General features: G+C 38.3%; 1 protein-coding gene across 16 annotated transcripts in view; it reads left to right on the top strand.

Moving 5' to 3' along the window:
* Nucleotides 1–26825, top strand: part of LOC131149194 (rRNA (cytosine-C(5))-methyltransferase NOP2C) — a 169378-nt gene that overhangs the window by 11838 nt on the left and 130715 nt on the right. For all 16 annotated transcript variants that reach the window (XR_009135167.1, XR_009135166.1, XR_009135165.1 and 13 more), the window contains exons 3-5: nt 15162–15600; nt 16688–16835; nt 21195–21332. Coding sequence is in view for 10 of the 16 variants with exons in the window: in XM_058099426.1 (XP_057955409.1) it covers nt 15162–15600; nt 16688–16835; nt 21195–21332 (725 nt within the window). In the remaining 6 variants the exon portion in view is untranslated. The remainder of the gene's footprint in view (nt 1–15161; nt 15601–16687; nt 16836–21194; nt 21333–26825) is intronic.

Here is a 26825-nt window from a genome sequence, read left to right as displayed (position 1 = left end):
GAAAATGTATGGGCGGGACCAATCTTCTGAACTTTTGAATGTATATTCTTGAGCATTTGGAGGTTTTGTACATTTAGTGTATGAGCTTTGAAGTTGCGAAGTATCTTTAGCCATGGTGGGCTATAATTGCTTGACCTTTTGAAGTTGACAATGGAGAGATGGCCCTTCTTACCCACACTAATCTTCATGCACTTATCTTAACCATTTTTGAGCTTTGTGAGCACTAATACACCTAGACAGCACCCCATCAACCCCCTTATAATAGAGGATGTCTTGGTTGAGAAGGAAGTGTTTCATTTTTGAAATATTCTTGTGTGAGAATTGAAGAAGTTGTTCGTTGATACAATTTTGTAAGTCATCCTTAATTTTGTCTTCAGAAACTAACAATTCATTTACTATGAAAGGTAGGGTTCTTGTAAAGATTATGACATAATTTGAGGGTAGAAATTTCTCCTGCAACCTCAATTGCATCTTGTTCCGTGTATTTTCCTTCGTCTTTCTGCTCACGCCTTGCTTGGACTTGATCCTACCAAAGTAAGGCATGATCCGTGCTCAAGAATTTAACCTTTACACACATTTCTTTCCAATCAAAGAACTTCTCCACGCTACTTAGTTAATCAAGAAAGTCCTTGTGATGAAATCGGCCATTTCTTGATCTTTTAGGATTAACATCTAGCCAAAGCATATGCATGTTGATGAGCTGACTTTGGTGTATGTTTATACACTTCGAAGCTTGAAACTTATCAAAAATTGTACCCAACTTCCACATGGTGCTAGCATAGTCTTTTAGAGCAAATTCTCCATTCATTTGCTTGATAATAGGATTGAAGTCACCTTAGACAAATTTGGCAGCAGAATTTGCTACTTAGTCTTTTAGAGCAAATTCTCCATTCATTTGCTTGATAATGGGATTGAAGTCACCTTAGACAAATTTGGCAGCAGAATTTTTAGTAGCAAATTCTCCATTCATTTGTTTGGTGATAATATTGAAGTCACCTTGGATGCACAAAATTTGGATTCCAAGATTGGTTGTAGCGAGGAGTTTGAGTATAGGAGTACAAGAGCCTCATATCTTGATTCATTGCGTGTACAAAGGAAATCCAATTTGTAGGCTAGGGCGATCGAACTTTGACCAAGTACCAGGAGATGTAATCTTCATACATTGCTTAGGAGGTCAGGTCTCCATCTAGTAATAAAAAGCACATGTGCCTTGATATTTTTGGAGTAAATTTGTGACATTCAAATAGGGTGAGCATCCCTAGACTTGTTAGGGACATGGGATGGTAACCTAGCTCAAGGGAGACATCCTCTCAACCTATTTTTGTAGTCTTTGTCACGTGATTAATATTTGTTTAGGAGGAGGATCCTTATATCATCCCTAGGGAGGATACCTCTCGACCTTTCATTGAGGAACCTTTTATCATTCTTGGTGGTATCTGATATGACCTTATATGTTGAGATGGAAATTGAGCCAAGAGGTCTGCAAGAGCTTAAGATATGATAGTTCTTGGGAGAACAATGGCAATATCATACTGTCCAAGCATTAAAAACCATTTGGCTATTTGTCTAGAAAGAATTGACCTATTGAGGAGATACTTTATTGGATTTGTCTCCACTCTCTAGGAGTAGCTTGCTAGCTAGAAGATAGTGTCGAAGGGTTAGAGTGATGAACATATCCTTGGCTTTTGATGCCTTTTGCCAAGATCCACCAAAGTCGCCTTCTCCTAAGTGGAGAAGAACTTCTCATAGAATTGGCTGAGGTTTAGGTTTAGGATAAAAATACCACATATATGCCTTCTTAGTCAAGGATTTAGATAATTTCTTTAGCTTGAGATCATGATCTAGTCCATATAGCGTTAAATGTTCCTTGGCATTGTGAGACTTGTCATTGAAAACCTTAAATTTGGGGTTGGCATAGTCCTTGAGATTAGATTTGGAGATAATTTGATGTGTATAAGGAAGATTAAAGTTCATCCCAGAGTAAACATACTTCTTATAATTCCTTGCCCAAATCTCGTCCAAATCCTTGTTATTGATGTAGGGGCTGGAATTGGGCATGATGTATGTTGAAGTAGAAGGAGTGAGGTTAGGAGGGACATGTGAAGTGGATTCCCCATGTTGGTGTTGTGATTGTGAGAGGTATTGTAGGGGTTGTCCCCTTGAAAGGTGGTGTCTTAGAAACAGCTGCATCTTCAAAGCCATGTAGGTGGTAAAGTTCAGGGTTCTTCGCTCTTGGCATCCCTAAAGTTTGCCACTGAGTATCTTAAGTGAGTTGGGTATTGGAATATTTTAGTTGAGTACCTTTCTCTAAGCCATAACCTTGCATAGTCAAACTCTTCCTAGTGGAGTTGCCAAAATGTGGATGGGGTTTTTGAGAGGAGAGGAGAGCTTTGTTGCACAAAAGTAATGGATGCTCTAGAGAGGGTCTGGATAAGAGAAGTGGCAATTCCTCAAGAAGGTTAAGTGTGGATTGTGGCAAGTGAAGTTGTTTTGTTGACTAAAACAAATCTCTGAACTTGTGAGAATCCAAAGTGTGGGAATCCAATGTGAGGGAGAGGGGACTTAAATGCTAATGTCAAAAAGATCTCCCTAGTTCTTGCATTCTAAATTTTGCATGGAAGGGCTGGAACAAGTTATTCAGTTATTTTGGAGAAAGTTGGGTTTGTCCGGGGACAGTGGGGGAGTTTCTGCAATATATTTTGTTGGGTTTGGTAGGAAGAAGGAAGGAAAAGCGCTATGGATTAGTGCTTTATTTGCAGTATTTTGGGGTTTGTAGAAGGAACATAACTTGCATATTTTTTCAGGGAAGAAATTAGCATTTTTGTTGGTGTGGGATAACATTCATATTTTTTGGCTTCTCTGTGGTGTGTGGTTGATGGTAATTTCAAAGGGATATGCTTCTCAGTTAAAAAAAACTTAGTAGGGTTGGCTTTCTCTGTTACTTCTTAGGAAGAGATGATTTCTTTGGGTTATTTTTTTACACCTTTTGGTTTTCTTATTTTGTTTTCCCTGGGGTTTCTGAGACTTCGTTTAGGAGATGTCTTTTCTCTTGATTGTACATTCGTATTCTATCTAATGAAATTATTTTGCTATTAAAAAAAAGTAAACAAAACTCCACTGAAGGATGATTGGGGGTATTTGTAGGAGAGAGGCCAAAGGATGAGCGATGTCATCTTTTGATAATGGCATGTCATATGACATCTCAATTAATGAAAAAAAACAAATAATTAAGTCACTTAGGTTATGACAAACAGTTAAGATGAGAGAAAACAGAAAGAAAAACATGTCACAAGTGACATGTGGCAGACACTTGAGTAGCGTAGGAAAAAGGTTAAGGAGCTGGGACTCCCTTTAGTGAACCCTTATTCGAGCCCACCAAGCCAAGACTCTCTGTGGCCAATCTTGGCGTGCACCGCCAATTTTTGACCTCCTGCAATTTTGAAAATGTAATATAATTAATAATGTATTAAAATTATGCACATGAGGGTTTGTTTTGGCTGCATTTACATAGGTTTTCCTAGCTTGTTGACTTTCTTTGTAATGTCCTCTAATTGCCCGAATGGGGTGTGAATGCAGGAGCTCCCCCCCTCTCCTTACCATTCGTGTAGTATTCTGCCCTTTACACTTGGGATCCTTCTACCATTGGATGGACTTGTATAAAAAAACATTTGTTGTATCCATTGGATGATATTTTTATCTTGCTCGGTGGACAATTGCTTCCAGACTCTCATTTGGGTGAAGGTTAGAGAGTATGCCTCCTTTCCTAACCCATTTCTATCTCTCTCTCTACTCTGTTTTTACAAAGTAAGGCGAGGGTTCAAGATAGACATGGAAGACGTATGCTTTGAGTATGAAATTCCACTACTTTATCCATTCAATAATAATTTTTTTAAAAAAATTTCCAATGACCAGTTCATTTCTCCTTCCTTAGCAGGATATACTTTGAGCACTTGGTGAAACACTTCATTGTTGTGAATGTCCATACGTAACCATTAGACTATGGGTTAAATGGTCTGATCAAATCAAATGCCCAAGTATGAAAACGACCACAAAATTAGCAAAATGTGAAGTTCAATATTAGGGCCTTGGTGGAGTGACCATGGAACAAGCATTTAGGACACTTTTTGGCATAATTCAAAGAATAGTTTTCATGATGAGATAATAGTAGCCAATGTCCAATAGTCCCAAAGCTTCTTGCTACCTTGGTGTTCCCCACAAACACTAAAACGCACTTTTCCAAGGACTTTGTCAATCTTAGGAAAGGGAAGATACTTGAGAGGTTTTCTAGAGGAGGACGTTTTATACAACTATCCATAGTGTAAAGTATATTTCTTGGATTTGTTCTTAATTATGTGGCCAATCTAATGACAAGTGGGGAAGGTTCCATTTTAGAGGAAGGCTGATGCGTCGGTGATGCCTATATGACTATCCATAGTGTAAAGTATATTTCTTAGATTTGTTCTTAATTATGTGGTCAATCTAATGACAAGTGGGGATTTTAGAGGAAGTTTGATGCGTGGGTGATGCCAATACCCCAAACTTCAAATAAAGTTTCATTTTGACATGTCGAGGTTGTGCACATTTAGAACAAGAATTCTGAAGTTGAGGGGCATCCTTTTCCATGGAAGACTAAAAGTATCCAACCTTTTGAAGATGATGGTATAATAGGGCTTTCCTATCTACACCATTGCTTATGTGCTTGTCTCAACTTCTATTGGTCTTCGTGAAGAGAAATGCATCTAGCTAAGGCTTACAACAACCCCCTTATGGTAAAGGCATCTTGTATAAGGAGGAAATACTTAATCACTGAAAAATTTTCTAGAAAAAGTCCAAGGAGTTCTTCCTTTTTAGGAGTATGCTAGTCATCCTTGTCTCCACGATCAAAATTTAAGAGTTTACTAATCTCGCAAAGGAGAACCCTTTTGAAAATGGATATTTTTGTCTTGGCCATTCAATATTGGAATTTTGGATGCTAAAGTGGTATAGGTGTTTGTTTGATGGTTAATCTACTAGTGTGCGCCAATATAATGGTATGCAATTTACTTATCAATGGTTGCACTAGTGTTCCTGAAGGTTCCTTAAGAGCAAATTGTCCATTCATTTTGTAGAAATCCCGAGTGTCTTGGACTGATTTAGGGGATATTTATGTAGAGAATTGTCTATTATTAAGAGAGATTATTTTAGGAGATTGTTTCCATCTTTAGCATACCCGATTGTATTATCAGTATAATGTATCGGCTTGTACAGATGATTCATTCAAGAAATACAAACAAGCTTTTTTGATTTCATGGTATCAGAGCTAGGGTTTCTATAATCCTAGTTAACGATGGCAGAAGGAGTCGTCAACAGCAGAGGGTTGAGCACCTCTGAAGCTCTCGATGGCAAGATTGAAGCCACCTCCACCTTGAATTTGAATGGGCTAGATAGCTCGTCCTTCCCACTCTTGATGGAGAGACTGAACGGAAAGAATTTTCGTGAATGGGCTTTGTCAATCAAACTTGTGATTGACGGCAAAGGAAAGTTAGGCTACCTTACCGGCGAGAAGAAGAAGCCCACCTGAACCGACGCTGTAGCTCTGCAGAAGTGGAAGTCTGAGAACTCCATGGTGACTGCGTGGCTGGTGAACTCCATGAAACCTTCAATCGGCAAGACCTATCTGTTCCTACCGATGACATACTCAGACGTTGAAAACTTCTCTCAAATATTTGAGATCAAAACTCGGCTATGGCAAATGCGGCAAGGAGAAAGAGAAGTCACAGACTACTATATGGAGATGACGAATCTCTGGCAAGAACTCGACTTGAGCATTAAGGAAGAATGTGAATGCCTTGGAGACATTGCCCGATACAAGAAAAGACTCAAGAATGAATGGGTGTTCGAATTTTTGGCCAAACTCAACCAAGACTTGGACAAGGTGTGAAGGAGGATTCTCGACCGACGTCCTTTGCCTTCAACTTGGGAAGTTTTCTCGAAGGTGAGGCGAGAGGAGAACCGTTGCAAGGTGATGTTGAAGGAGCTGATTCTGATCGGAAACAATGGGCCCAAAATGTTTGCCCTCATTTCAAGAGGAACTACTGTTGGGACAAGCCATAAAACGCAGAAAGGAAGACCTTGGTGTGAGCACTGCTGCAGGTTGGGCCACCCAAAAGATAATTGCTGGGAAATACATGGGAAGCTCGCAGATTGGAAGCCGAGACAAAATCCCAAAAAATCGTGGCTACCAAGCTGCTATTGATAACCCAACCGAGAAACCACAAGGTGAGAAATATAATAATTCCACTTCAAGTGGCGCATTCAGTCCAGAACAGTTGGAGCAACTTTATAAAATGTTCTCTACCATTCAAGCATTGGGTCAGTCTTCCACGCGTGTTCCTTCTGGTTCTTTAGCCCACTAAGATAATTTTTTGACACCCTTAAATACCATCTCTCATTACAAATCACCATGGATAATTGATTATGGTGCCTTTGATCATATGATCGATTCCTATCATCTGTTCTCATCCTATTCACCTTTCTTGGAAATTTGAAAGTTAAAATTGCAGATGGATCACTCTCATCTGTTGCAGGCAAAGGGAGTATCTAACTCTATAACTCTAGAATTTGTCCTACACGTCCCTAGGCTGTTTTGCAATTTGTTATCCATTAGCCAGTTGACATAAGATTCCAATTGCTTTGCTAAATTCGTTTCCTCTCATTGTATTTTCCAGGACCTATCATCGGGGACGACGATTGGTAGTGCTAAGGAGTGTGAGGGACTTTACTACTTTTAGGAGGCGAATATGAGTGAACAATGTCAAACTGCTATTTGTGATTCTGTATCTGTTTCTAGGGATAGTGAAATTTTGTTATGGCATTGTAGGATGGGTCATCCAAATTTTCAATACTTAAGACGTTTATTTCCTTCCATTTGTTCAAATAAGAAGTCTTCTAATTTTCAGTGTGAGATTTGTGAACTTGCAAAACATTGACGTAATTTCTTTCCAAAATCCACATGCAAACCATCCAGACCTTTTACTATGATTCACAGTGATTTATGGGGGCCCTCACGCTCTCTTAATCGCACTCACACGAAATGGTTTGTTACTTTTATTGATGATCACACTTGTATTTATTGGGTTTACCTGTTGAAAGATAAAACTGAAGTCTGTTATATTTTTATCAATTTCCACTCTATGATTCAAACACAATTCCAAATTCACATTCAAATCTTGCGTACTGATAATGGTACATAATATTTCAATAATATCTTGTGAAATTATCTTCAAGAAAATGGAATCATCCATCAAAGTTCCTATGTGGATACGCCTCAACAAAATGGGGTTGCCGAATGCAAAAATAGGCATATTCTTGAAGTAGCTTGGGCATTGATGTTCACTACAAATATGAAAAAATATTTTTGGGGTGATGCCATTTTAATAGCTACATATCTCATTAATAGAATGCCTAGTCGGGTTTTTTCTTTTGCCACTCTTCAAAAATTCCAAGAATGTTTTCCCAACTCTCGGCTCAACTCCAATCTCTCCCTAAAATTTTTTGGGTATATTGCATTTGTACATGTTCATGCTCACAATAGGGATAAATTGGAACCTCGTGCCATTAAGTGCATTTTTATTGGTTACTCTCCTACTCAGAAAGGCTACAAATGTTATGATCCTGTCACAAAAAAATTGTTTGTTAGCCTTGATGTCACGTTTTTTGAAACCACTTCTTACTTCCAAAAGCCCTCTCTTTTGGGGGAGATTTGGAGTGAAGATCGGTTCTTTGATTTCTCTGTTGATGAATCTGTGCCATACACTGAGTCTGTCAATACCACTACACCATTCCCTAATCTGTCATGTACAAAAGACCACTTAAACTCAGGGGGAGATGCAGAAAAACAAAATAACAAGGAGATACTTGTTTACTCAAGGAAGCCAAAATCAAAGAACAGGGAGAATCTCATACCTGAGGCACCAAGAGAGTTGGAACCGGTAATAGCTCCGAGCAACCATGAGTCCATGCCCAATCCCGAGCAGGTATTAAATCCAAATGACCATGAACTTCTCTCTGATAAGTCTGCACCCGATGACATCAATTAATCCATTTCTTTTAGAAAACAAATTAGGTCATGTACCCTCTATCCCTGGTCAAAATTCATGTCTTATAAAACTCTATCTACAGGGTGTCGTGCTTTTACCTCTAACCTTGACAGGATAAAAATTCCAAAGAATATCTAGGAAGCCTTGGAGATTCCTGAATGGAGGGAAGCGTCATGGAGGAAATGCGGGCCCTGGAAAAGAACGGAACTTGGGATGTTATGAATTTGCCGAGAGGGAAGAAGTTAGTAGGCTGCAAATGGGTCTTCACAGTGAAATATAGAGCTAATGGGACAGTTGAACGGTATAAAGCCCGTCTTGTTGCAAAAGCGTTTACATAGACCTGTGGCATTGACTACACAAAGATGTTTGCACCGGTGTCAAAATTAAATATAGTTCGAGTTCTCCTGTCCTTGGCAGCCAACTTGGATTGGCTACTTAAGCAACTTGACATTAAGAATGCATTTCTAAATGGCGAGTTAGAAGAAGAAGTCTACATGACGATACCACCGGGTTTCAATCAGAAAGGTGAAGAAAACAGAGTATGTAAACTCAAGAAGTCCCTATATGGACTCGACAATCTCCTAGAGCATGGTTCGACAGATATGTGTAGGTGATAAAGAACCAAGGATATTGACAAGGGCAATCAGATCACACTATGTTTTTCCAATAGTCTGAAAGTGGGAAGAAAACAATTCTGATTGTGTATGTTGATGATATAATCCTAATTGGAGATGATACAGTGGATATGGAAAGATTAAAGAAAGTCATAGTTGTTGAGTTTGAAGTTAAAGACCTGGGACGAATGCGGTACTTGGGAATGGAAGTTGCTAGATTAAAAAAGGGTATCAGTGTCTCTCAGCGAAAGTATATCCTTGATCTCCTCACCGAAACTGGCATGCTTGGATGCAAACCTAGTGAAACCTCCATTGAAGCAGGTAAAGAGAGTTGAAGACTGCAGAATATCGGTTGAAAAGGAGAGGTATCAGAGATTGGTTGGTAAACTAATCTATCTATCGCATACCAGACCCGACATTGCATTTGCAGTGAGTGTGGTAAGCCAACACATGCATTCACCAAAGAAGACTCACCTAGAGGCTGTGTACAAGATTCTCAGGTATCTTAAGGGTTCTCCAGGCAAAAGACTCTTCTTTAAGAAGTGTGAAAGTAAGGAAGTAGAAGTTTTCACAAATGCTGATTGGGCAGGATTAGCGGAAGGTAGAAGGTCTACCACCGGATATTGTACCTTTGTATGGGGAAATTTGGTGACTTGGAGGAGTAAAAAACAAAATATAGTGGCTCGAAGTGGCGCTGAAGCTGAGTTTAGGGCAGTTGCACAAGGGATATGTGAAGGAACTGTGGTTACGTAAACTTTTGGAAGAACTACAGATCACGATGAAATTCCCTATCAAACTCTACTGTGATAACAAAGCAGTCATCAGTACTCTCTCAATCTAGTTCAACGCGATAGACCTAAGCATGTATAAATAAACCGACACTTTATCAAAGAAAAGGTTGAAGAAGGAACCATTTGTATGACTTATGTTCCTACCAAGGAACAAACAGCAGACATCTTTACCGAAGGGTTAGCCCGACAGAGTTTTGATGATTTCATCTGCAAGTTGGATATGATCAATATCTATGATCCAACTTGAGGGGTAGTGTAGAAATCCTACGTATCTTGGAGTGATTTAGGGGATATTTATGCAGAGAATTGTCTATTATTAAGAGAGATTATTTTAGGAGATTGTTTCCATCTTTAGCATACCTGATTGTATTATAAGTATAAAGTATCGGCTTGTAGAGATGATTCATTCAAGAAATACAGAAAACCTATTATGATTCACATTTTCTTGACAATAAGATTTGAATCACTATAAATACATACACAGATTGAATCTTGAGAGTGATTGTAGGGTAGGGAAATTGGATCTCTACTTGTTGCTTAGAAGATAGAATCTCGACATTTGACAAGATTGGTGTACTATGAGTGACCATTAAAGGGTTTTTTGGCCCTTATTTGGAAGATCAATTCTTGATTTGGACCTTCAGAAGGCAAGGATTCCAAGGAGGATGATACTTAACCTAGGGCAAGGGATGTAGGGTTTTGACTTGGCTCCAAGGAGTGGTTTCTCGACTATGTATCAGGGAGATTAGTTCTTGACTTGACCCTGGGGAGACATCCTACACTTGAGGATGTAAGTACTATCTTGGCTGTCCTCCTAAGGATGTTGAAGGGCCATCACTCTATTAATCATGGATGCTAGGGAGGATGATCTTCAACCTAGAACCAGGGAGGAGGTTCGTGACCTGGCTCTAGGGAGTGCTTTCTCAATTTTGGATTAGGGCGATAAGTTCTTGATCTAATTCTAGGAAGATATCCTTTGAACTTGGGTGTATAAATATTCTTTCAGCACCTCCTCCTAAGGATGTTCAAGAGCCATCGAAGTATAAATCATGGATGTGAAGGAGGATGATCCTTGAGGGAGTGTTTTTTGACCCAAGAGCACGGGGATAAGTTCTCGATATGACCCTTGGGAGACATCCTCTGAATTTTGTGGGGCGGGGGGTATCATGACTATTTTGGAACCTCATCTCGAGTATGTTGAAGAGCCATCAAAGTATCGTGGATGTCATGGAGGATGATCCTTGATCTAGAACAAAGAGGTTAGTTCTTGACTTGACCCTAGGGAGACATCCTTTTCGCTTGAGGGTGTAAGTACTATCTTGGCCGTCCTCTTAAGGATGTTTAAGGGCCATCACTCTATAAATCATGGATGCTAGGGAGGATGATCTTCAAACTAGAACCAGGGAGGAGGTTTGTGACTTGGCTCTAGGGAGTGCTTTCTCAATTTGGGATTAGGGCGATAAATTCTTGATCTAATCCTAGGAAGACATCCTTTGAACTTGTTTGTATAAATATTGTTTCGGCACCTCCTCCTAAGGATGTTGAAGACCCATCGAAGTATAAATCATCGATGCCAAGTAGGATGATCCTTGAGGGAGTGTTTTTTGACCCAAGAGCATGGGGATAAGTTCTCGATATGACCCTTGGGAGACATCCTCTGAATTTTGTGGGGTGGGGGGTATCATGACTATTTTGAAACCTTTTCTCGAGTATGTTGAAGAGCCATCAAAGTATCGTGGATGCCATGGAGGATGATCCTTGATCTAGAACAAAGAGGTAGGTTCTTGATTTGGCTCTAGGAAGTGGGTTTCGCAACCTAGGATCATTGAGATAAGTTCTTAACCCGACTTGAGGGATACATCCCCTGGGCCTGGGGTGTAAGTACTATTCTGTCACCTCCTCCCAAGCATCAAAGTATAAATTCCAGAGATTGATATAAGGAGGTTTTTATTGTGGAACCCATTAGTAATAGTGTTTGATACGATACGACCAGGGTCTTAAATTTAGGTTTCAACTAAAATTTTGAAGCTTTAAAAGTACAAAAATTTCCTTTGAAATTTCAATTTCAATTTTAAAAAATGATGGAAATTAGTGGAAAGTATGGAATTGTTTTATGAGAATTTAGAAAATGGTTAATAGACATAGTAATACAAGTTTTAGATCAAATATAGTATAAATTAAATACATCAATGATGGGTATGTTGTGTGTGGAGTGTAGTAGCTAACACCCAGCAGTAGTGAGCTAGAGCAGCCCTTTGTAGCTGAGCTCTTTGTATAGGATGAAGATTGAAATTTGAGGAGACTTAGACTAAGATGTTATAGACATACGTCTATGTTATCATTGAGTCCGCGTAATTGGTATCAATAATCAATAATCACGCTTCACCATCCTATAATCCACAAAATATTTCCTCCTACTTATATTAAGATGGTTCCTAGCAAGATCTTAAATTCCTGTTTCAACTAAAATTTCGAAGATTTAAAAGTACATAAATTTTATGGAAATTTTGATTTCGATTTTAAAAATGAAGGAAATTAGTAGCAAGGTATGGAATTGTTTTATGAGACTTTAGAAAATAGTTAATAAACATAATGATACTAGTTTTAGAGCTAATATATTATAAATTAAATACATTGATGACAGGTTTGTTGTGTATGGGGTGTAGTAGCTGCAATATAGTATTCATATTAAATATATTTAGTTAATATAAATGAAATTCATAATTCAATTAAATATGATTTATTATACAAATAATGATAATTAGAAATAAATGGTTAAATAAAATCTTGTTACTATATCAAAATTTAATTTTCATATAAGTTCAAAAGCCCTTGTAATACTCTTTGGTTGTAGTAACAATAAAGATAAATTAAGAGAGAAATTTAACTCTACGTTCAATCTCACATTTGAATTCCAAGGAAATTTCATTCCATAGTTAAAAAATTTCAATTAGTTTTGCTAAAATTTCAAGATCTTGATAAATTTTGGATGATTCATTGAAATTTCAAAGGGAATTTGATAAGACGGAAATTGATTGCCATTTCGATTTTGGGGTTGATGGAAAGCGGAAATTTTGATGGAAATTTATACAATTTTGTGGAAATTTAAGGCCATGGATATGACTTTATCTTGTTGAGAGGGGAATTGAGCAAGAAGGTGTGGAAGAGCTAAGAGCTTAGGACTTGATTGCCTTGGGGGCAGAATGATGGTAATGTCATACTCCCTAAGCAATAATAACCACTTAGCTATTCTTTCTGATATTGCTAGTTTGGTGAGAAGATATTTCATCAGTTTAGACTTAGTAATCAAACAACTTGGGGGTAAAGACATAATGACTTATTTTTTTGAGTGGCAAGGACGAGTCCGATGCAGTGTTTCTCAATAGCTGAGTAATTAAATTCACTTCCATGTAGAAATGAATTCAAATAATAGATTGGGAATTCTAGTTCTTCTAGTTCTTATGTACACAAAGCACCCACTGTATTATTTGGTAAAGGAAAAATAAAATCTCATGGAAGATCTTTAATTGACACTTTCATAGTGGTTTGGGTGGGAAGGATTTTCTTGATTTTTTCAAAAGCTTTCCGTTGTTCACTTAAAGGAGCACTCTTTTTCACTGAACACAGGAAAGATGTGGAGATTTAGAAGGGAAAAACCATCTCATGCAATACGTAGAATGCCCATCATTCAGCTGAATTAGAAGTTCTCCATATGCTATTTTCCTAGAATCTGCAAGTTAGGGTTGTGTCTGTTAACATTATTCTTGGCCTCTTGTTGATCTAGTAATCCTCCCATTGGATGGCATTTACTCTTGTGCTTCTCCTCCCAAATTGGGAGTTGCCATTCATCTGCATCTTAATAGAAATGTTAATCCTTATGCCAAAGTGGCAAAGGATGGCAGAGCTGGATTTTCTACATGGAGTCTGTTTATTGAACATCCTTTGGATGCAAACTTTTGCCAACCCCTTTTCCTGAATTCTTCAATCTTTGATGTCTCCTTCCCACATCCACAAGCATCACTTTTTCTTGAGTTGAAAGAAATTTTCACAATATGAGGTGATCTGTCTGTTCACAAGATTCTACAGAAAAACAAAAGTCATGCTTGTATTAAATTAATATTATTCCCCAAGGAAAAATGAACACCCTTTCACCCATCAAGATGTTTAGAATCCTTAGCAGCCAGAAGATCCCTAAATCTTGAGTGAGGATTACCACCTAAAAGAATTTCACTGGCCACTCTAAATCTTATAACCCACAAGCTTATCAAAGCTAGAAATGACCTCTGTGCTCAAATTAAAAGCATCTCAACTACACTTACTTGACTAAAGCGTAATCCTCAGCAAGTGATAGATCATAGAACTATGGGCAACCATAAATTCCCCAGGATATTATTTACACATGGATTGTTCTTATTTTTCTACAATTAGGCACTTTGATCTGTCTCTTTCTATAATCTATTTAATTATCTATATAGTTCTTGCATGAGCAATTGGACTTCATAGATAAGCTTTCAGCTTTCTTTTTGAAGCTTTCCCAAGTTCTCTCAACTTTTTTTTTTCTTCATCTCTTGTTCTAGCCTAATTGCTCTGAGGATGTTTCTTTCTTTACTTTGAGCTAGAACAGTTTCTAAGTTTGAGTAAGAAGCTGCACGAAAGTGGGTGAAAGGAAGAGGGCAGGACATGGTGGCTGTGTTCTATCCCAGAACAGAAAGATTAACTGTTGTGGCTTTTGATGCAAAGCTGGCTGGTAACTGAGGAAACTGCCATAGCAGGCCTCCCGTGAAGATCCTCCTAAGACTGCCTTCTTCACATGGGAGGCCACTTGGGGGAAGTTCTTGCTCTGGGTAACTGTATGAGGAGTGGGTGGTGCACAAGTTAACAGGCGTTAGTGTGAAAATCAGGAAGTATCTGTTAGCCATTTACTTTTGCACTGTAGTTGCATGAAGACTCCGGAGTTCAATTTCTGCAACTCTGGGGGTGAAATATGTTGCAGCTGAAAACATAGAAAATGAGCTGAAGGCTTGGAGAGGTTCAGCATGCAGAAGATTCAATAAAAACCTTGGGGACATCATCCCTCTGGTAGTGTTTTGACTTCCGTGGAGACAGAGAAATAAGAAATTCCATGGCTTCTAAGGGAATTGAAACCTCTTTGGAAAGAGTCAAGAGCAGATGGCTTTCTTTCCTTCAGCTGGATTCATGGATCTTCTTGTAATATATGTCTGTCTTTTCTTTTATACTTGGATGATTCCCTTGGATCAATTGCAATACAATGCAAACTGAAGAAGTCCCTCCTTTTGTTTTCATTGACTTCCTACATTTTTGTGCTGTTATTGTTATCAAATTGCTTTAAAAAGCTATATATGTACAACTGAACCTGTACTCCAGAAAATATTTGAGATTGGCTTCTTCACTAACAAATTATCCATCACTTATTTAGCATAAATAAGAGTTTTCATTTGAAATCCCCAACATTCATGGTATCCTCTGCAGGTGCATTTTCAGGCCACTTAATCATGATTCCTTGCTACTCAGTTATTTCACTGCATTAGGTCTTTACTCTTTAAACTCTAAATTATACGATATTTAATATGACACCTTGCTCCGTTCCATTACATTATTTCTTCTATTTTCACAACTTATTTTTTTTTTTTTTCGTTTTTCTTTTTTCATCTGTTTAGGTGTCCATCTCGATATTCTTGTATTCGTGTGAATACACTCAAGTCTACAAGTGATGCTGTTATTGAGAAGCTATGGGCTATTATTCAGGAAACTGGGCTTGGAAATGCCGTTGACAGCATAAACTTAGACAAATGTGATGCCATTTCCAAATCTGATGTGAGCCAGAATCAAAGAAACTTTCCAGAAGAATCTAGTTTCTGCAAGAATTCACATGACTCTGAGAATGCAGTCTTGGGACTGTCTGAAGATTTATATCCCTGGAAGGAAAGCTTACCTACTGGTCCCATTGTTAAGTGTCATTTACCTGGGTTAGACTATGTTGTGTTTGTTAGAGGGTCAGGACCACACACAATTGATTATGGTTATGCTCATGAGAGACCTCTGAAGGAGGTAATTGTGAGCCGTAAATGTGCAGAGGCAGTTCTTCGAGGTGCTCAGGTAAGCTCTAGCTTTAGCATCTAAATGGGAACTATATGCTGCTATGTGAATATTGTTTCCAAGTACTTTCAGGCATTTGTCTGACATGTGGTATAAAGTATCTTACTCCACTTCTGAATTGCTGATTTTTAACCCTACCAATTTTCTGAGTTTCTAGTATATTTTGCTAAAGTTTGTTGATACAACAACAGCAACAACAAGCCTTTAGTCCAGCAACAACAAGCCTTTAGTCCGACTAGGTTTGTTGATGCCAGAAACAATTGCTAAAGTTTGTTGATATTGGACTTTTTATCCTGAATTTCTCCTCCTAGTTATCTTTTGCACTCTTATTTTTTGCCATCATAGAGGGCGGGCGGCTTTGGCACATCACCAGTGCTTCTCCATTGTTACCTAGGCATCAAGTCTTTGAACAGCTTCTCTAAGAGAGAGCAGAGTATTTTAGAGTGGAGATGGAGTGACAGCCAGACCTTGGAGAAAGGTACAGACCTCAGAGAAATGTACATCTCCAGGTCAGCCCTTCTTATATTAATGATAAAAAATACGGAGGATATGTTACCCTCATGCACACCACCTACCCTGATCTTGTTATAATTAGACAAGGCGGGTTTAAATAAATAAAATTTTCTAATCCTTAGAATTCACAAAATGAAGTCCTTTTCTTCATCACAGCATCCCTAAAAAAATGTCTGTCAGTGTGCTTTGTCCTCATGAAAGATTGGGTTGATAGCAATATAAATGGCCGCTTGATTATCAAAAGAAATATCTATAGGCTTCCTCACCAAAAAATCCATCTTTGACGTACTTCAACCACACAAGCTCATTAACAGTATGAACCACAGCTAGGTGTTTGGTTCAGCCCTGGATCTTGCTACAGTAGTTTGTTGCTTGTTACGCTTGGTAAAAGGATTAGCACCCACAAATTTACTGTTTGATGTGTTCATTTAGTAGTTGTTAAAATTTTTTATGTATAGTAAGTATGTTTTTCTGAGCTGATCATTGCTGTGCATTAGATAAAAGCTTTTGTAGGCCTGGATGGTTGGATGATGGGGCTTCTTTTGTCTAATTTTTTATGGTAGTTTATCTGCAGGTATATGTTCCTGGTATATTAGCTTGTAGTGCTCACGTTGAGAAAGGGGATCCAGTTGCGGTTTCAGTTGCTGTGGAGCAGCCTGGTCTTGATGGTGGATGGAGCATTGGTATAACTAGGGGGACTGTTCTACAAGGATTTGAGACAGGCAAGACTATATTGTGCTATTCAGTTATTCTGCAGTATCATTCAGATTGAGATTCACTGGAAACCTTAATGCCATTCCTTTTTTTTGTTTTTTTGTTTTTGGAAATGATAGTTTGATCAGGAAGATTATTATTATTTTTTATTTTTTTAGTTTGTTGAAATTAGCTGCTTTAGTGTTAGAGTGAACTTGATACCAGTTTAATGCATTGTGCTGTTTTGTGGAAGTGCATATTGCAATATTTTAGCAAATTAATCGTGTTTTGTGGAAATACATTGGTCGGTGCTTTCCACATTTTTAAAAACCGACTTTGGGAAAGATGTTTGGTAACATGTATTTTAGTTCCTAAAAATGGGAGCAACATGCTTCCAAGAAACTTAACCATTTTTTGGCTTTTTTTTTTTTTGGAAATAGAGACAACCCATTGACAATACAAGTTTTTTCAAGAATGAAAGATGTATTAGATAGAGAAAAGTGAAATTACAATCCTAAGTGGGGACAGAAAGTCCTCCAAAAACAAAAAAAATTATAATAAACAGAGAAAGAAAACATAAACAGTGAAGTAAAAACAAACAAAATTAACCAAGAAAACCCCTCTTTAATCCCTAACCATTGTAGTTTGCAGAGCACTTGAAATGAGCTAGTCCCTTCTGGCCCTTCTTTGCCTTACTTTTACCACCATCGAAACGCTTCATTTCCTCCAGGATCAGACTTATCCATTAATTGCTGAGCTAATCCTTCGTAGAAATCTCCTCCACAGGGCTAGGAAGAAATGTAGAATCCCCATCCTCACACTGTTATTATTAGTGAATCCATCTTCCTCAAAAATAGAAACCTTCTACACTGCTTCCATCGGGGACAGCAACATGCACGATAAATCCACAAATAAATCAGAAGATTCAGAACCATATCCATATTGTTCCCAAATCTCATCCATAAGCAACTTCTCATAACAATCAAACTCACTGAGGACGTCACTATCATTATCCGAGAGATCTTACCTTTGCTAGCCCTTTCCGCTAGCTCACCTTCCTAACATTTGGATCTTCCACCGTGCATACTTCTGTCTCTCAATAACTTCGGCACTATATTACAATCATCAGAATGCTCTCGCTTCTTTTTGAATTTTTTCCTCATTTTTTTTTGATAGAAAAAGAAATTTCATTAATAGGGAAATAATTTATTAGGAGGGGGAATAAGAAGTCTCCCAAAAAAAATATGGAACAAAGCAGAAAAAAACTAAGACAGCAAAAATCAGAAATCAAGCCAACCAGTTCTTCCAATCCCTATTTAAATCCCGAAAACTAGCTTCCCTGAAATTTCCAAACTCGACAACACCATAATGAAGTAAAAAAATGAATCTTTTCGCGCACCAAATGCGAATTTAACTTCTTCCCAGAAAAAATCTACACATTACATTCCCATAAACCTCATAAAACTGCATACTTGCTACACTTCAATAGAGCTGCCCTATCCTTCTTTCAAAGCCTGCAGAAGAAGTAATTAACAAGTTTTCCACTGTTCTCTTCCATAAAACCAAACAAATTTTTCCAAATCGTCCATTCAAAATCATGATGCAAAAAGAGATGAGTGACTGTTTCGGAAACCCTATTATAAACATCTGGAGAGAGAGCCTTCAAATGTCTCCTAATCTGCAGCAAGTTATTGGTATTAATTTTGTTAAGCACAACCAACCAAGCAAACACTTTAATTTTTGGCGAAACTTTAACCTTCCAAATAACACTTCTAAATCCTTTGTATTTTTCAACTTCCATCCCTGGAGATTCACTTGAAGTTCTTTTCTGTGCACGAGTTTGCTCTCCAACTAAACGTGCGGCACCATCAACCATACTCCCAGAGTTAATGGATTCGAGTCTAGCTTTCACCATCTCTTGTCCTTCAAGCCTAGTTTGATTGAAGTCTCTTTCCAATGAACTGAAGGTGTGTGCCTGATCTTTCTCCTTCTGTGAAGCAGAAGGTGGAACTTGGGCTTGTTTCAGAGAAGGAAATATATCCATAGGCTGCCCATTGAAGCTGTAATTTGAACTTTGGGTCTGATTGTTACTAGGTCCAAGTTGCTGGGCCTGAGAAAGTAGAATGGCCCTGTTGCATAGAGCTTCCTAAGTTTGACACAGGTCAGATAATTGTGCCTGAATTGTAGGCCCATTTAACTATATCTTACCGTGGGCCGTGTTAACTCCCAACTGAGATGTTACTTGAACCAATCCAGGCTTAAACCTGAAGAAACCACATTACCCAACAAGTGGTCCAGATCTAATGCAAAGTGAGAGATCCAGCTTCAGATCACCTCATCTTCAACCCCTGAGCAGCCACTTGTGAAACCATAGTGATGTAGGACAGAAGCAAGACCTTGGGAAGATCTTCGCTGGAGAATAATTGAGTAGGGTCGAAGAATTGTTGGTTTAAGTCAGTAGTTTATTACGTGCTTAGTTAAATGAGTAGAGTATTATGTGTATTTGGGGGCTAGTTTGTAGTATTTGCGTATTGTAGAGGTATGTTTGTAATGTAATGTAGTTTTAAGGGTTTATATATAATTTCATGCGAAGAGGCTAAATCGTGTGTAAAAGCCATGTTATAGGCATTTGTTGATGAATTTGAATTGAATTGAACGTGAGTTCCCCCCCTGGTATCTCCTCTCTCCTCCCTTCCCCTTCCTTCTCTTCTAATTTCTCCATGGCTGCAGAACCTTGATGCTGCCCCTGCATCACATAGGTGCCTATGTTGAAGGCCGGAAGTCAACCTCTTCAGCTTGACGTTCCAACTGTACCAGATCAACTGCATTAGTCTTCTGCTGCAGATTTTCACCACACTTTATACACGAAAATGCTCTTTCTGTGATACAACTTCCAAGATCAAGGTGCTTGTTGCCACGTACCAGCAATTCCAATCACTTTATGGCTATCTTCCATGACCAAGGATGAATCTCTCTCACAACACTCCCCACTAACCTTCGTCATGAGCCCCAGCTGGGATGAAAATAAAGATCCTGTTTCCACCCGAACTTATTCCAAGAACTTTCCCTTGCTTGTCAATCTGATGACCATCCAATAATGCACCTTCCATGTGTCTCAAGCCGAACACTTTCAGACCTTGTGAAGGGCTGCATGACACTAGCTAAAGCATTCTTGCTTAACTAGTCAGCCGAAAGTATACTGCTGTTTACCACAAGAACACATTCACAATCATTGAATGCAAAGTAAGTAGAAGCAGTAAGCAATCATGTTAGAAAATGTGAATCACACAGTAAACATTAAAGCAACGAAATTCATTAACACACCTCCATAGGCAATGTGTGTTTAACAAGGGAGGCAAGTAGGCTAAACAAGTATACAAAAGCTTGTGAGTTTTACAATGTTTGATGAACACTCACCTCCCTTAAAGAGCCTTCAATGCTCTATTCTAGCTTTGGCTCTAGGAAACATAAAACTGACTGAGGAGTCGTACAACATTTTACACAAAGGCGTTGACATACTCAATGAATAAAACCAATACTACTATTTACATGATGGTTACCCATCTCATGCACACAAGGCAAGTGGTCACACGCAAGCATAATGCCCTGAACAAGCTTGGATTGTGACACTGTTTTTCTTTATGAGAGAAACTCCCCAGCTTGTCAAATACTGAAGACAGACCATCAGTTAACCACTGCACTGCTGCCAAAGAAATCCTAACTCATTGATTGCAAAAGGAGTTCTTTTCGAACAACAAAAATTAAACACCCGCACCTCGCCCATGCTCTCTAAATGCAGATTGAAGGATTTCCCTTCCATCTGACTGTCCGATGCGAGCCTCCTGTCTTATGGTGAGCAGGGGCTATGATTGAACACAAACCAGACAAATCCAAGGGCTACAAGAGGGGAGAGGGGAGGAAGAGAGAACGGCCATTCTCTCTTTTTTGTTAATTTATCTCCCCATAGACAACACAAACCAAAATGTTCCCAAATATGTAGTGCCCAGAAGGGGGCAAGCAAGTCGTCCAGGTTTGAGTTGGGATTGCCTTGAGTGTTTAACCATCACGGAATCATTTGATGCATGGAGGCGTGGATGCACTGTTCCTGTGGGTGGGTTGTTCCTTTGGGGTTTCCCAAACTTTATATTGAATGTGAGGCTGGTGATATGGATTTCATGACATTAAAAAAAATACAAGCATGCAGTTATGTCATCTCAACACAATTCCCAGTTTTAATTTTTTGCACATATATTTTCCCTCCATTCATTTTGTAGGAAATATGATTCTGATCATTACGTGGTTTTTCCATTTTTCTTTTCAGCTGAAATTATCTCTAGGCAAATTTATTGGATGACTTAAGAGTTTGACTCAATTTTTATTGTTTGTAGATCCTCATTATTTTGAACGAAAGGGCCTTTATATTGGCCATGGCACTGCAATGATGTCAAGGGCTGGGTTTTTCCGTGTTTCAGAAGGACTTGCTGTGGATATGAGTAATAGAGTATTTAAATTGGCATCCTTTCATGGTATAATTCCTTCCTCATAATTTATAGATTTTTAAAGAAAGTTATTTCATAAGAAAATGATTTGGTAGTGGTATCTTTCCCTTTAAATAACTTTTTTTTTCAAGGTACTTGAATCCCTTTAGCTTAACAAATTTCATTCAAAGAGGCCATTATTGAATGTTGGTCCTACTGCGCCCACGCTCCAAGGAGGACTAGATCTTGGGACTGTGATCTAGATATTATCCTTACCATGACCATTTATGTATGATATGGACACTCTTGGGTATGTTGCTATGTAGCTTGATATTAATGGAACAAACTATTTGGTTCATGGAGAGAGTGTTATATGTGTCCTTATTCATTGGAGCCTCTGTTGTTTTCTGATTGGAGGTTTTGGAAGGTGTAAAAACATAGGGATTTTGTGGTGTTATGCAATTGTTGTTGTTATTTAGGTTATTTAGCTGGGAAGAAATAAATTCCCAAATTTTCAAATTCATGGCTACTCTCCAGATTTGATTTGGAACATGAATATGTTTTTTTGCATCCATGTGAGTATTCACTATGCGCTGTTTTGGCAATATGGATTTTTCTGGTATTCAATGCTATCGATTGGCTCTTTTGACTTAGTCTTGGGGTTCTTTTATTTGTCTTTTTCTTTTTCCCTTTTAGAGGATCCTCTTTGTACATTCTTCTTTCTCAGCACATTTTTTGTTTCCTATAAAACAAAGGAATAGGTGCATTTGGATGCAATGAGAGACGAAAAATGGAAGGAAAACCAACAGGCAAGCAAACATCCCCAAGCCAAATATATGTCCAAAATTGAACTCTACATCCATCATTTGATTTAAGGAAAAAAGAAAGGAGTTATGGGCTTACATGTTACAAATGCTCACACTAGTTCTATTACACATTACTTGGGCTAGATATATTTCTGTTAGAAGAGAATATGTTATTAGGTATTTAGGTGATGAGTGGGGGTATTTTATTCTTATGTATTTTTTATGATAGATAAATAAGAGGCAGACGTGGAACTGGATGTATGCACCAGAAACTGCAGACTAGGCTCTCTCTCTCTCTCTCTCTCTCTCTCTCTCTCTCTCTCTCTCTCTCTCTCTCTCTCTCTCTTGTCTTCTTCTATTCTTCTTTTCTCCCTCTCTAATCCTGTGTACTGTAATTTTCATTCAGTGTTCAATTTATGTCAGATTTAAAGCATGGTACCAGAGCAATAAACTTCTCTGAACCTGATTAGTCTGTTGTAGTTACGGACTTTCTCGTCCTCTACTTTTCCCTCCCTTGTGTCCTCTTAAGTAGAGTTCATTTATTTATTTATTTCTTTAATTATGGTTTGAGAGTCGTTTAGGGTTTCTTATCTTTCTCTCATCTGTGGATCCATTCTTTTGGGTTTTGTGTGGCTTTTGGTAGTTTACTCATTTAAAGTCAACACCCTACTGTTTCAGGTGGACTGCTGTTGCTGTTCTGATGTTTCCTCTGCTGGTTGAGTGATGATACTTTACAAATGCTTGTGGTCTTTTTTTGTGGTCTGTCCTGTTCTGTGGGATCAGAGTGTGCTCTGCTATGTTCTTTGTAGTCCAGGCCAATTTTGACAAGATGTGTGAGAGACTATTTATGTCTGCGATTCCTCCTAGGATATCATAACTTCAGTTCTGCAGTCATAGTTGCCTCTAGGAGTTCTGGAAGACTGAAAATTCGGAGTGCAGTTCTGTGTTAGCGTCTGCTGCCTGACTCTGCTTCGTCGTTTTCTGTTCGTTCCTGATACTGGAGCGGGCTGATTGTAGTGTATTGATGGTGGTTCTGATGGCCTCTGCAGAGAGCATTGGGTGATGTTTAACATACAGATTACAACCATCAAATTGTTTGATTCTCCAACAAGTTGTTGTGGTCTGAGGCACTGCTTTTATGTTGGATGAAAATGCAACTGATATTTGGACTTCCCTTTTGCATTAATGTTTCGTTGAACAATCAAAGCCACATGGGATGATCTTCGTGAAGTTTCTCAGAAGATAAAATTAAACTTGTGTTTTGACGTGTATGAGTAGTTTTTCATGTATGACAAATAAGGTAGCTCCACTAGTGAGTATTGTAGTACTAAGAAGCATATGTGGGAGGAACTCAATATTTATCAACCAACTATTTCAGACGTTGAGATGATTAAGAGGCAAATGGCAGAGTTGTTGAATACTTTGTTTTTGTTTGGGTTGTGTCTTGAGCTTTAATCTATTCGTTATTAGAGTCTTGTTGATCATCCATGAATTTAGCATATGCTAGAATCCAATGATTACCAAGGATAACTCTCAATCATATTCTCAAGCTTCTTCCCATGATAGTTTAACGATGGTTAGCATTGCCTCTAACTGCAGTTGGAGAACTAGGATGAGGTTTGGATGGCAGTTGTGGCAGAGGTAGAGTATTAGAATGAAGAGTTTGTCATGGCAACTCTCGCTCTTGTGCACATCATGACAAGGACAATCATACCATTGATCGTTTGTAGAATCTCCATGGAAAACCAAGTTGGGCCAATAAGTCTCATGCTGCGGCACTCCACAAAGGAGTGGAGTACATCATCTACTATGTACCATGAATATAACATTCTTGTCTGCATGGCTTAATAACACCAAACTCTGTTTAGGGCTTGATTGGTTTCCAATAAATCTATCAAGTGACTTAAGGCTCAATTGGTTGCCTAGTGGTATGCCCAAATATACGGTATTGATTGTTTTTAGACTCTCTCCTTTTGGTCAAGTAAATTTTTTCGTGTATTGATCTCTTTGCCAACTAATTGGGATTGCCCCTCATACAACTTGGATGTGAAGATTGCCTTCTTGTACGGGGATTTGGAGTTCCAAAGGTTTTTGCTCTAATCAAGAAGGCATTGTTCCCATGCAAGAAGGCATCCGAAGAATAGTGAAAGAAAAGTTATGGGCTCGGAAAGGTATCTCTTTTAGTAAGTGTAGGAGGAAAGCTTTGTCCCTAATTCCCCTCTCCATTTTTTGGTTTGTCTGGAGAGAAAGATACAAAAAAGCTTTTGAAGGATTGGTGATGCCATTACATGTCAGTAAAGACTATCACAACAAGCTGGCGTACCAGACTATTTTTTCTTGACACTATTTTAATCCTTATTTTTTGGACCCCTTGCAGTGTGGATGATTTCTTTTTGTTGTATGGACTTCAGAGGCATTCCCTTGATGTAGTTTTGTGTAATTCTCTTTACTAATAAAAAAAGTATAGGGATTTGCGGGAAGAGGTATGGATGGAGGAACCTCCTGGGTATGTTGCTCAGGGGGAGATCAGTAAGTTATGTTGGTTTTGTAAGGCCATCTATGGTCTTAAGCAATCTCCTTGAGCCTTGTTTGACAAATTTAGTATGGTTGAGTGCTACCATGATTACAAGAAGGAGATGGATATCGCAGCTCAAGCGTTTATGTTGATGATGTTGTCATCATTGCTAGTGATCTGAGTGGGATTGTAATGTCAAGAGGCGGCTTCAAACAAAATATTCAAATTAAGGACTTGGTTACTCTGCTTTTCTTTCTTGTGTTGAGATTGTAAGGTGTAAGAAATGGTTGATTCCATCTCAAAAATGTACCCTGGACTTGCTAAGTGACTCATTTTTTGGGAGCTAAACTAGTTGAGACTCATGTTGGGAGCTAAACTAGTTGGACCAAACTTTGACGACAAACGTCAATATAGGCTGTTGGTTTACTGTCACTAGATGTGACATATCCTTTGCTGTTGGGGTGTGAGTCAGTTTATGGAAAATCCTGAATAGCCATATTGAAATGCTGTTTGTAGGATGCTGCAGTATCTCAAGGCTCTTTAGACAGAGATTTGATATATATAAATGTAATAGGAACTGTGAGATTGGGCTGGCTGTGTTGATGGTCAAAGGTCTGCTACTACTGTACATTTGTTGGTGGTAATTTTTTACCTAGTGTAGCAAGTAACAAACTACTATAGCAAGATCTAGTGTTGAAGCAAAAATACTGAGCTTTGGCTCAGTGTGGGGGAGCTTCTGTGATTTGAAGCCTTTTATGTTAGAGATGGGGTTCTTGGTAATGGAGCCCATTGATATATTTGTGATAATCAAGCTACCATTTTATGATTTATATTGCTAGCAACCTAGTGTTTCATAAGAGGACAAAGCACATTGAAGTTAACATTTTGTGAGGGATGCTTTGTTGAAGAAGGTTGTGAGGACTCCATTTGTGAACTTAGTGATTTGTTAGGTGATGTTCTAATGGAGGCTTTATTTAAGCCTGCTTTGGCTAATGGTTTTAACAGGTTAGGGTAGCTGATATTTATACACCTCCAGCTTGAGGGGGAGCCTTAGAAGAGAATGTGTTATTTAATTAAGTGGTGTAATTAAGGGTATTTTTCGTCCTCTTGTCTTTTTATTATTAATTATTAATATATAGAAGGGTAGACTAGGAGCTGTACGTATGCTCCACAAAATTGGGCTTTCTCTCTTTCTTCTTCTCTTTTCTTGTCCATCTCTAAACCTAAGTGCTGTATTTTATTCATTTGATCTCTAATTTATTTCATATTTATAACAATTACATCATAGCAAAACATGTGTATTGTATTGTCATGCTGAACATATTGATAAGGGGCATTGAGCAAGTATGACTTTCCTTCAGTCCAAATGAATATAAAATAGTTAAAATATATTGGGTGAGCAACTACAAGTTTAGTGGACGTCGCTATTATACCTTCATTCATTCTGGATTTCATCACTTTAAAAAGCAACTGTACATGTATTTATATACAGCAAAGTCATGAACATAATTATCATTCTATGGAATCTCCTTTATGACAAACCTTTTAATTTCATGTAGCACACTCATTCATAGCTACGCAACTAAGTTCCAATTTCCTGCTTGGCTGACCAACAGGAAAATGGAATTAGCTTTGGTTAGGGCCTTTCACCCAAGTGAGCCACAATCAATTTGTTTGAATCCTACATTGCTCAAGCACAAAGAGCACATGTAATTGCTGCACAGCTCCATACAACAACAACAACAACAACAACAACAACAATAACAAGTCTTAAGTCTCACTAGGTGGGCTTGGGTCAATTCAAACGATTTAAGGCATTTTCCTCAGCCAGCTTAAGAGCTATTAAACTTTTCCTCACTATCTCATTCCATGTTATTTTAGGTTTACCCCTACTCCTTATACTAGTAACAATAACTAGCGCACTCCTCACTTGTGCGCTATTTGGCCTGTGTTTTAAATGCCCAAACCATTAAACCCGTCCCTCCCTAATCTTATCTTCTACCGTTGCTATGTCTAATTATTGCGAATATGTCTAGTCTCTAGTGTTTATAAGATTATCACCAAAGTTCTAGCTAATAGGCTAAGTGCGGTGCTTGATAAGACTATCTACAACCTAGGTGCTATTTTGGTGGCTAATAAGGTGGTGGAGGATATTTTAGAAGGAAGAAGGGGGTTTTCATTTTTAAATTGGATCATGAGATGGCCTATGATAGAGTTAGT

The sequence above is a fragment of the Malania oleifera genome, chromosome 2, assembly GCF_029873635.1.
Source record: "Malania oleifera isolate guangnan ecotype guangnan chromosome 2, ASM2987363v1, whole genome shotgun sequence".
In the NCBI taxonomy this organism is placed as follows: domain Eukaryota; kingdom Viridiplantae; phylum Streptophyta; class Magnoliopsida; order Santalales; family Ximeniaceae; genus Malania; species Malania oleifera.
Note: the sequence above shows the minus strand (reverse complement) of the source record. Positions and strands in the feature narration are given on the sequence as shown.